This window comes from Arvicanthis niloticus, chromosome 10 (genome assembly GCF_011762505.2).
Source record: "Arvicanthis niloticus isolate mArvNil1 chromosome 10, mArvNil1.pat.X, whole genome shotgun sequence".
In the NCBI taxonomy this organism is placed as follows: domain Eukaryota; kingdom Metazoa; phylum Chordata; class Mammalia; order Rodentia; family Muridae; genus Arvicanthis; species Arvicanthis niloticus.
In genome coordinates, this window is record NC_047667.1 from 44,213,444 (window position 1) to 44,225,973 (window position 12,530).

The 12,530-nt window shown below is 35.0% G+C and overlaps 1 protein-coding gene and 1 long non-coding RNA gene across 7 annotated transcripts in view; one reads left to right on the forward strand and one right to left on the reverse strand.

Annotated features, from left to right (window-relative positions):
• Rasal2 (RAS protein activator like 2) overlaps positions 1 to 12,530 on the reverse strand; it is a 247,682-nt gene that overhangs the window by 83,791 nt on the left and 151,361 nt on the right. For all 6 annotated transcript variants that reach the window (XM_034513119.3, XM_076941420.1, XM_034513118.3 and 3 more), the window contains one exon: positions 5,198 to 5,304. In XM_034513119.3, the coding sequence (XP_034369010.1) occupies positions 5,198 to 5,304 (107 nt within the window). The remainder of the gene's footprint in view (positions 1 to 5,197; positions 5,305 to 12,530) is intronic.
• The window catches only part of LOC143443704 (uncharacterized), a 102,687-nt gene that overhangs the window by 18,860 nt on the left and 71,297 nt on the right, over positions 1 to 12,530 (forward strand). Inside the window, exon 4 of the long non-coding RNA XR_013112892.1 lies at positions 9,471 to 9,522. This is a non-coding gene — a long non-coding RNA (uncharacterized LOC143443704). The remainder of the gene's footprint in view (positions 1 to 9,470; positions 9,523 to 12,530) is intronic.

Sequence of the window (12,530 nt, forward strand, 5' to 3'; positions counted from 1 at the left end):
TTAAAAGAGAAATCATTACAGAGTGATTCTGCCACAGACCTCAACTCTGAATAGAGAGACAGTGAAATGAGATGAGACGGATACAGAGTCTCTAAGTACTAGGAGAAATGGCTGTAATTGTTGTCCTAGAATATGAGAGCAAGGAGGATATAAAAATTAAAGTAGTTCTTCAGCTTAGCTGCAATAATGTCAACGTCATTATTTCACTTCTAAGACAGACTCTTACACCGGCCACTGTCACAGTAAGGTAAACGGTTTGTAAATTCAGAATGGTAGTCTATCCAACCATGGCAAAGACATAGATAATTGATTCCTGCACTGTAAAGCAGTTTATAGGTGAGCAGCAGCAGACCACAGAGCAAGCACTGCTGATTATTAGTTTCTTTTTTTTTTTCCCCCTTCCCTTCTCCCTCTTGCTCTGTCCCCATTCGCTCACTCACCCCCATCCTGCTCCAGCTTCCTGCCCACTCAGGCCCAAAGCACACTGTAGCTGTCTTCAGACACCCATATGAGGGTAGCAGATCTCATTACAGATGGTTGTGAGCCACCATGTGGTTGCTGGGATTTGAACTCATGACCTCCTGAAAAGCAGTCGCTGCTCTTAACCTCTGAGCCATCTCACCAGCCCACTGATTAGTTTCTTATGTCAGACTTGAAGACACAAAAGAAAACACTGATGTTTGTAAGTTAGATTGATGCAAGTGAGTTCCTCATATTTTACCAATCACGAAGGCAAACAATTCTCAATTTCAGGGTACATTTGGGAATATTAAAAACAAAACAATAACACAACAAGACCACTCCCAAAAAAACAAGACAAAAACCAAAACCCAGATGATCTTTAAGCATCAGTATAAGTTTTATGGCTAGTTAGAATCGAAAACCACTGGTTTGGACAATGAACACTTTCTAGTATTGTCTGTTTAATTTTAAAAAGCACTTATACAGAGCATATAAAAGACATCAGATACAACAGAAACCAATACCAGCTGCTCTTGACAGCAAGATACTTAAGAAAGGGGGTTGAAGAAACATGTAAAATGTTTTTTTTTATTTTAAAAATGTTGAAGAAACATGTAAAAATGTTTATTTTATGTGTGTAAGTGTTTTGCCTGCATAGATGTTTGTGTGACACACATAGACCAGCAGAGGAAGGTGTCAAATCCCCTGGAACTAAAGTTACAATGGTTGGCTGTGAGTCACATTGTGGGTGCAGGGAACTGAGACTGAGTCCTCTGGAAGACCAGCCAGTATTACAGGTAGGCCATCTCTCCAGCCCCAATATCTTGTTATTCATGAGTTTAATGTAGTCTTCACTTTATTTTTCCAGTGTTAAAAAAAAAAAAAAAACAATACAAAGGATTAATCTTTTACACTCATGCACTAGTTTGACTGGGAGTGGTCAGGTGTTAAAGTATCAAGAGAGTAAGGAATGTTCTATAGGAATATCTGGCTGCTGCCTTAGTTCAACTAGGCTTTCTGGGCATCTTGGAATATTTTTTAGTGTCTGAATTCTTTCAGAGCTAAGCTCAAAGCCAATACAAATGGAGCAGCTGTGACTGCATTGTGTCATAGACAAGGCCAACTCAGATCATTGTGCTATGGGAATGAGAACACCAAGCTGAACACCTGGTCTGGAAAACAAGCAGCTCTCTCTTAGTCAAATGCCAAATGGATGGTATCATCTAAGCGGAAGTCATACAAAAAAATCCTAAATATCAATAGTCACTTTATAAATAGAGTATAAAGAAGCCTGTTCCCAAAACTCAGAAACTATGTATGAAACAGCTATATACAACAACAAGATACAATAGTTTTCCTTTCAGAATTAAATGTAGGTAGAGATAAATTATTTTATTCAAGTGTTCTCAGTTCTCCACAAAAATCACTTAAATATCATGAGCAATGCATAAAATACACAAAGGAAGTTTTATACAGAGGAAAACACAAATATACCAAAGCAAACACCCTAGCAAAATGTAAAAAGAACAAAATCCAACCCAAAAAAATGTTCTTTTTAAGAAGCAAAAGCTATTAAAATGATTATAATTGTTTGAAGAATCTTTAAAAAAAGAAAACTTAAAAGTACCAAAAAACATCGTGAGCTTGTATATCATATGCATGGTATCTAAGTTTCAAGAAATACCTCAAGAAAAAAAAACTATTAAATAAAAATTCTAACTAGTTTCAATTTCCAAATGTAAACATACACTGAATATACTCTAGAAAATCCTAACTGTTAACTAAAAATTCTTTTGAGGAAAGAACACTTATTTTGCACACAGGCACACTCATTACAAATAATCTCTTATGAAATGTTCACTGAACAGCAAATGTTTATAATTTCAGTTGCCTAGAGCTGTAAGTTATACTAAGAGACTAAATCTGAGATACACTCATTCTGTTTGGATCCTTCTATAAATCCTGTATATTTATCCACTCAACAACTATTTGACTGGATGTTTGCTATGTGCAATGTACTGCACAGAGCAACTGGGGTGTTTACAAATATGGTCAGAATGGATAGTCATTTTTAAATGAGGAACAAAGGCACAAACAAACTAAAAGAGGAAAATGAGAAATGAAAATGGTCAAAATATGTTAGATACATGCATGAAATTGTCAAACAAGAAATAAAAATGTTATTTATCTAGCATCAAACAGACCTTTTTGGGCAGTAAGTCTTATAAAGATCCTTTATCGTTAAGATTTAAAGCATTCACAAATAATATACCCAGTTATACTTTAATAAACAAAACAAATATAATTTCATTTTTTGTTTTAATGATTCGGGATCACTATTATCAGTGTCAACTTCTGTATAATATACTACTTTGAGATATGATGGCATGCTCCAGGGCTACTAAAACATGTTAGATACTTGTCTTTGTCTTTTAGGGAGTTGATGGAAAATTTGGTTCTGTTCTGATGGTTAATTCTAGAACAATGTCTAGGGCTGTGACTGGAAATTCTAGAAATTACATTCTAGAAATACATGACTTTGAGACTGATTTTTCTCATCAGTAGTTTTCTTTCCCTCATTACTCTATGATTATCAAAAATACATGGTCTGTAAGTAGTGCTTGGACTTAAGTACCTCCCTTTTGTTGCTTTGAAACTTCTACTTTAGAATGGTTAGTTTTATTAAGATAACGCTTACATTAGTTACCAAGTTATTATTTAAACTACTGAAAACTGCAGTTCTTAATTAAAATTTACAAAGCCTGAATATAAATAAAATTTTACACATAATTTAGGACATTCTTCATTGTTACCATAATTTGGACGGTTGTCTCATCTGCGTACTTTAAGAAATACATAAGAAATCACCATTTGGTTCCAGCTAGACAAATGTGAAAATCCTGAACTGGAACTTAATCCAGTCAAGTTAATCATGGACTGAACTCTGTCCATGAGTAGTTTTAAATATAGTTAACTGATAATATACCCAGTTACTCCTTGAAAAAAATCCTCATTGTTTACATGAATAAATAAATTAATGGGAAAAAATCTCATACTTTTTCTTAATTTAGGATCACTGTTGTCGCTGTGAACTGCTATATAATATACACTGGTGTATGATCATATCCCTTAGAGTTTACTGTCTTAGTGGGGTTTCTGGTGCTGTGATAAAACACCATAACCAAAAGCAACCTGGGGAGGAAAGATTTCAGCTTACAGTTCTGCATCATACTCCAACTACAAGGGATGAGGACAGGAACCTGGAGGCAGGAGCTGATGGAGAGGCCATGGAGGGATGCTGCTTACTGGCTTGTTCGGTATGCTTTCTTATATACCCCAGGATCACCAGCTGGGGGATGACACTACCAATCATAGATTAGGCCTCCAAAATCAACTACTAATCAAGACTATACTCCACCAACTTGCCTAAAGTTCACTCTTATGAAGGCCTTTTTCTCAATTAAGATCCCCCTCCTAGATATGTCAAGTTGATAAAAACCAATCAGCACAATCAGAACATGTACACTAGTACATGTTAAGCTACACTGGTTACTTCTTTGTTGAAAAAGATGAAAGAATGATTTTTCATTCATAAAAATCAAAACATACGTAGCTGTGCCTATAGAACTAAGAAATATAGTGAGACATGAAATCTGATGCTCTGAAATTGCTGCCAGATTCTGATTACAATATTAATCTAGCACCCACTCTATACAAATCTGTAAAATTTTGAAGGGTTCTTACAGAAATGAATATGCAAACTCTGCTCACTTTTAATGTAGAAGAGGTAATTATATTGTTCTTCAGAGTTCACAAAAATAAAATGTCTACTTGTGCTAACTAACATTCATCACACATCTGAAAAAAAAGTTCTACTTAAAAGGCCATTTCAACTTAAACGTATTAGAATAAGAACATATCAGTTTGGACTCATTAAGAGAGAAAAAAGCACCCCCCAAAAGTTTATTTCTAATTGAAACTGATTTTCATTGTACTTAAAATAACAACCAATCTCTTAGAGCAATTCTCTTCAAATGCACCCCTTATAACACTACAAATTTTAATATGTTTATAAAATAGGTGCATTTCTGACCCAATACTCAAAGAGAAAAAAATGACGTAGAAAATTTGAGTTATTTGAGGCTGGCAAGATGGTCCAGGAGATTAAGGCCACAAAGCCCAATGACCTGAGTTCAATTCCTGGAATCCATACAGAAGTAGAAGAGAACAGACTCTAAAAAGTTTTACCTTTAACCTCCTCATGTGCATCATAGAAAATACATACATGCATGAACACACACACGTAGAAAATAAAATAATAAAGCATAAAAAATGAATGTTACAGTAAGACAGAAGTACTGCATCTAGTGGTTAGCTGACCTGCTCCACTATGGTTTCCCCCATTTCAGTATGCTTTTGGCAAACTTTTGTACTTGATATTAATATATTTTTACCTAATAAGTAAGTGACATCTATAAAGACTGGTACTCTATAGTTCCGAAAAATTTATATTTAAGGTACTTAGTTATTTTTAAAAATAGTTCCCATGCAAAATATTTCTTAAAATCTAACAGACCTCATACTGGACATAATATATAGTTAATCAAAATCAACTTATACCTCTGGCCTTTACCTTCAGGTCTGTAATGAAATTCTTGAGGAACATACTATCTGGATTACTTTAACTCTCAAAAGAAAAGTAAAATATTTCTTTTTAGGGGAAATCAACACTTACTGGTACTTTAAAAGGAGAGGTATTCGCAGTGTCCATGGAGTTGGGTTTCTCTGAAGTGCTGGTCCCTGAGATACTCCGTCTGCGGGGGGACCTTTCTGCTGGCACCTCTGGAAAAGTGGAGGAAATAGAAACATCAATGATCCAAAGTTTCAGACTTTCCCTGAACTATAAAATTACTGTTTTTTTCCCACACATACACAAAAAAGCTCTTTTTTTTTTTTTTTTTTTTAAAGGTCCAGTACATTTTTATCTCAATGTGCTTTAGGTATCTTTGTTATGTTTGACCTATAAAGACAAAGAAACTTGGTCTGGGTTAAGAATCTATTCTGAGAGACAACTTATGTTTTCATTGTGTATATGTAAGATAGTAATTCTTCTAAGCTATGATATGTTAAGGTTTTCAGGTTCACTTAATATTTAGATCTTATACCATATAGCTTTACTTCTCTATCAGCTATTTAGAAGTTAAGTGAATCAGAAATTTCTAATATTCTTGTGATCCAGAAATACTAGTGCTGTGCATGATTTGACACTGTCTGAACAAAGGTCAAAGTTCGGTTCTATCCAGATGATTCACTAGACTGTAGCAAAAGCTCTGAGAAGACTGAAAGGTGCTGCAGGATAAAAGAGTATACATGCCTATGCAGATATAAAAATAGACCAGCTTCTCCTTGTTCTAGCTATATGACCTTACCCACATTTTACTCTGGAATCATAAATCTGTTCAAATGATCTAATAAGATTAAGAATCAGCAAATGATGTGAGCTCTAATTTAACAGCTATAAACACGCTACATTTTAAAAATTTTTTCATAGTGATACATAGATATACAAATATATACATGCACACACAGATATCTATATATATTATACCTTTATCACAACTGCTTCCCATCTCCACTTCAAATGACAGATAGGAATCCAGCTTCTCAGATAACATTAGATAATCTCAACATGGACAAGAAAAAAAATACATCCTAAAAAAAGTATTCTGTGTTATCTTCCAGATCTTAAAAAATAAAGAGTAAACCATGACTCCGGAGACTGACATTTTGATTCTTGCTGTTCTGCCTTTAAAAGATAGATGCAGTTTAAACTTCCATTTCTGGCCTCCTAGCCCCTGGGATCCGTGCTACTTCCACTTAAGAGAAAGCATTTTTCTCGTGCTCCCTCCCTGCCTTGCTCTTCCCCCTCCCTCTCTCCAGCTTGCAGAGAGCGAGCGAGCGAGGAAGAAACACACAGGACTGCAGCAGCTATTCATTCAATCAATCGTCTGACTGCACATCCTCGTTAGTTACTTTTAGGCTATTAACAGGCATCCATTGCCTCCCCTCGCTTACAAAAAAATCTCTCTGTATTACACTAAGCTACAGCAGAAAAAAATTACTTAAATTTAAATTCAGCTAGTGTTAAAAGGACACCATTTTACATAGACCCAGTAATGCACACAAATCAATGCTGCCTAAGAAAAGCCAACTGGAAGTGCTTACCCTATCATTGTTTGCATGCTGGATACAGGTCTCCTTTTCATCTCCTTGTGGCATACTAACCATTAAGATATTGGCCAAATTACAATATTCCTAACAACCGAGAAGTTGAAACCGCAGCTTATATGCCTGCAGTAGAAGACGTTCCATGATATTGCTGTATTTTAAATTTATGACCAATAACTGTGTCTCGGCTTCTCTCTAACCATCAGAGGATAAATGAGTCTTAATGTACGAAGTCATTTTCAGAATTAGGCACACGTGACTTCTAACATACATCTCTGAAGATGGCAGTATAATTAACTCAGATTCATGGGAATGGCACAAAGGAATTTAAGCAAATCAGTTTGTTGGAGTACATCATACAGAGAGACCTTCAGATGTCAAGACATGACTTTAAGAGTGATGTATCCAAGTCAGGTGATTCTAAAGTTGGGGGACAAGACAGGTGGAGAAAGGAGCTGGTAAGGCAGGAGAAAAATCTCATTATTTTCTCTGATAACTATCTACAAAGGTTCAAAGATACAGATATTTTAATCTCTGGATAAATGATAGAAACCAAACTGGGAGAAAAATAAGTTTAATTAGCTAGGATAAAATGATAGAATGAAACAGTTTCCTTAATATGCAATATTCTGGTTAATGAAAAAATTGAAACTCATTTCCTCACTTTCTCCCAAACATCTAATTTTAGTTTCAGGCTTATGAACTCATTAGGCAAGTATATTTCAAGGCTTTAACTATTTGAAATTGTACTGGCTAAAGTGAGCAGCTAGATTTCAAAACCCAGTAACTATAGTTAATTACTATACTTTTTATCTCCATGCAATTAAAACAAACAACCCTTGTAATTAAATTGTTCTTGAAGAGGTAAAGCAACTGAACCAGTGAAAGGAGTCAGTACTTTACACTAATTTCTCAACCCTCAACACAATTTATCTCATGGTATAAAATAACTGCTTGAATGACCACAAGTTTTATTTCTCACAAGGTCTGTGCCCCTAAAGATCAATGTTAACTTAGAAAGAAGGCAGAAGTCTCACAGGAGGCTGACTGGCAGCTTGCTGGATTAGTCAGTCCCCGGCAGGCCTTGCCCTGTGTATGAGTGTGCACCTATGTGATGCAGGCTTGTGAAGTTTAGAGGAAAGCAAAGACTCGGAGCTCTTTTGTGATATTTTGTACTAAGAATTTGAGGTTTCTGTTCAACTGAGGTAGAAAGTTGGCTGTGATTAGCAAAAGACTAGCAACACTAAAGTGAAATCTTTTGCTATACTGGGACAACTGATGCTAGTTAGAGGTGGCTGAAAATCAGCTGTGATTAGTAAGAGACTAGCATGACTGAGGTGACTAGCATGACTGAGGTGCACTCTTCTAGAAAGTATTTTTTTCAGGGTCACACACAGAGCTGTGGTTCAGAGGAGCCAAGATTGCATCTCAAGCTGACAGCTGAACTTGGTAATGTGTAAGAGTTTTCCACAGTGTTTTGTGGCACTAATGTTGTGTGGAGAGCATCTGAGAGGTGGCATTGGGAGAGGTAGGCAGAGGATACTGCTGAAGGGGCAGTCTCAGTTGCACCTGAGACCACATGTTAGACAATGAACTACTTACATTGCTGGATGGTTTTGCTTTGATCTGATTGTATCTGTGTTCTGGTTCCTCCCTTTTGGGATAAGAAATATATAGCTTTTATTGTACAAAAGTCCACAATGGAAAGACTTTGGGCTTTTAAAGAGAGAGTGGATTTTAAAGAGGCTGAGGTTTTAACTTAAGTCTCCAATACAAAAGTATCTCTGGTTCTTAGTGATAACAACCAGGCATTTTGACAATGACAACAAAAAAAAAAATAATGATGATGCTGTAATACCAAGCCTTCTTTTATTATGCTTTATTTCAGAGAAGGGTTTAAATGAATTATATCTTTAATCTAGACAATTTTTTGGAACTGGAATTATCCTCCCCATTTTACAGACACAAAAACAAGATGTTCTAGTACTCTGCCCATGTCTGCCCAGCAGGCAAGAGGCAAAATGAGGATTAGAACCCACGCAGTCTGCATTTAGAGCCTGTGCTTTTAACCACCAGGCATGTTACTTTGTTCTCTGTGTGTGTTACATAATAGGCTATAATGGAGGGAGAAACTATAACTACAGAAACTCTAGTTTCCTTATTTGTTCCTAAAAATAACTAAAATAATTTTAACAGTATGTTCACAATTCTTTGTATTTTAAAACTAAGGCATGCACTCTAGGCATTTACTCCAAACATGGCCTATCAAGGAAGACAGGGCTCTGGGATGCTGATGCTAGTAAGACTCTCCAAGTCAAAATACAGAGAGCTGAAGCAAGAGACAAAGAAGTGAGGCATGTAACTTAATAACAAAGTGTAACAGTGACAAACAGAATTAAGAATACCTAAAACATTTCTTACCTTAAAACATAAGGGGAAAAGGCCTTCTAGAAGATAATACACCCTTGAACATTATTAAAGAAATCTTCAATATACGAGATAACTACTTCCACAAATTCTAGGAGCCTGACTAAATTAATCAAGGTCTTAGAGTTTGCAAAGAATAATCTCTAAATAACTAATAGTATTGTTGAGCCCAAAATTACCATTTTAAGCATTTCAATCTAACTATAAGAATTTTCTAATATCACATTTTTGGTGGGTTATATATGTTGTCAACTCTGGAAGACATTATCCCTCCAGCTTTCTATAATTAGCCCTTAAGACTTCTCTAATCTACTCTTCTTTGTTGCTGTTGTTTCTTCATTTTTATTTTTCAGAGACAAGGTCTTGCACAAGCTCACCTCACACTCACATGATGCTCGATTATAGGTATGTGCCATTGCATCTGTCTTGTCTTAGGTTTTTCTGAAACTGATGTAATAATTTGTTGTTCTTATTAATAAGCTTCATAGTAATATGTACCACCTTCTTTACAGATGTGCTCTAATGTATTCACACTATGTCTATAATTGACTCAGTAATGTAACTGGAGGTATACAGTTAGATTTACTGAAACAATGATTTCAGCATTCAGTGATAATTTAAAAATAGATTTTGATTATGTGAAAGCATTTTAACAACAGTTCTTCCTCACATATAACTTTAATTAATAGAATAGTGTACTAAAAAGAAAAAAATCCAGCTATTAGGGAGGCTGAAGCAGGAAGATCACTTTAGCCTAAAAGTCTGAGGTCAGCCTAAGCAATATAAAAAGACCCCCATCCCACACAATACAGGGGACATGGAAGAGAAATGGTGGAGAAAGGAAGAAAAGTGAGAGAGAATATGAATACAAATATATAGTCCTTTAATATAAATATGAAACAATCATTTATGAGAATAAAACGTGATACTAAACTATAAGACAAGTAGCTACTAAAGGTAACAGAAATGGGGGGGTGGGGGGGCGCATAATGTTGGTTTATCCGCTTTAGCATTCAGTCAGTATCGGCTGTCTTTGAAATGCCGATCAGCTTCATTTTAGCCAGCCCTTAACATCCTAACCTAGGGCTTTTAAAAAATGCAGATTGTGACAGGGATCTTTCTCCTAGTTAGTATCACCAACTGTTTCTATCTATTTAATATCATTCTGTGCACAATTATAAGTAAGTTCCCCTAAACACTGCTTTTTTGATGGAATTATTTTACTATAGATCTTTACACAATCAGGCATTTAGGGAAAAAAAGGTCAAATGCCTTCTTTACACATTCCTTCTCTTTGCAAATAATCTGCCTGAGTCTGACTATCTGTGGGAACTGGTCACACTCATTCTCTAGTGCCTTTCTTTAGGAGTGTTTACCCTTTTATCAAACTGTAGGTGACCTTCAGTTCAGGCACGTCTATAAAGCCAGGCCTACCTACTTCATGTACATCTCTAAATTTATACTGCTTGATTATATGTTCTCTGGGGTTCCCGCACCGAGGTAAACATACCGCCAGCTACACTGGTATTCTGCAGCTGAGGTCTTACACCCCCAGTTCCCCTAATGGTCTGATCTAGATTACAAACAAAATGACTAGTCACATCAATTTCAAGTATTTCTTACAATGTTTATATTTCTATCCATAAATGCTTTTATTAAAATAGGATAAAAGATGATAAATAAGTAACTTTTAACTAAAGAACCAAATGCTATTTGTCTGGATATCCCTTAGATCTTTAATCGACATATATACTTAGGATTTTATTCATCTGAATTATACAGGACTGCCATTTAATTATAAAAATAAAAGGTAAATTTTCAGCTTTACAAATGGAATTAACTCCAATCTTTAGTTTTCCCATTCTAAAATGGAATTGATTTTACCATCTGGACAAGTTTAACAATCAGCTTTCATATTCATTAACTTAAATTATCAACTATAATTTTGATAAATAAGTTTCAGGGAAGGCCAAGTATAAATCTTTAATGGCTTTGGTATGTATATACCACTCATTTAAAAATCCACAAAGTCCCAAATTTTATTAAGTACATTTAAATATAAATTAATCACATTTAATTTTTGATAGCTTCTAATTCAAATTTCATTTTCTTTACATATCTGGCAAGTTTATTTTTTTAATTTTAGTTTTATAACTACTTATCCCATCAGGAACTTTTTTGAAAGAACACTTGTTCCCCTCACTCCTTCCTCAAACAAATTCCCTAAACAAAAGAAGATTAAAAATCCCAAGTAACCAACAACCAGTGAGGTGCAATATGAGTCAATCAGCATATTTAGGTTTTAGTATAGTTCACAGATGTTGTGGGTTGTTTTGCATTTTGTCTACATTTTCAAATGTATACTTGTATAAAGTTTTTTTAAATTATAAACTCCAGTTTAAAAAATATTTTGTTTTTAATTATGTGTATGTGTGTGTCTGTGTATGAGTATGTATACCTGAGTATAGGTGCTCATGGAGAACAGTGATGTCAGATCTGGTGCTAAAGTGGACTCAGTGCTCTACAAGAGCTGCTCTAAGTCAGAGAACTTTAACAAGTGCTCACAACTGTGCTTGCTCTTAATCACCGAGGCATCTTTGCAGGCCGTAATCTCCAACTTTTAGGTCATTAATTTTCTGTAAGAGTTCCTTCTTCAATTTTAACTGTTTATACTTCCTATTTGGATCAAAGTTGGTCATCTATTTTCTTTAGATTTTAAAGTAACAATTTTTGGCTTTATTGATTCTATCTTATGTATTTGTATTTTTTAGTTCATTGTCTCATCTTCATTATAGTGTCTTTAAAACTTTCTTTGGAGTGATTTGGGTTTTTTTTTTTTTTTCCTAAAACAGTGAATTAAACATTTAGCTCATTAAATGTTAATCTTTTTTCCCTATATAACAGGCTGTATTACAACTAGCTACAACATTACAATGGGCTGAACTTACAATGTCAGCAAAATCCCACAGGTTTTGTTTTGGTTGGTTGTTTGCTTTACTGTTATTATTTTTTGAGACAGTCTCAGTATGTAGCAAGTCTGGCTTTTCTGCCTCTTCTCCAGAATGCTAATATAGAAATTATAAAACAACAGAAAAGAGAGGAAAATGGATTATCTATCTGACATGAGCAATTTCAGCAATTTTAGACAATACTGGTTCAGTCAAAACATTTATTAAAAGTTATCTTCAGTGCTGTTTTGAGACAGTGCTGTACTAAGAAAAGACTGTCATCCTATTGGAAGCAGGAGAGTATTAGATATTACATCAGTGCACACAGGCACAAACTAACTGCAACACTTGACGGGGTGTAACAAACGTCCCAAAAGGAGAACAAGAGTTGTCATTTCCTCATTTCCTGTTGTTGAATTTCTCCATGCATTGTTGGTTTCTGGTTTCTTTTGCCAAAACATTAAC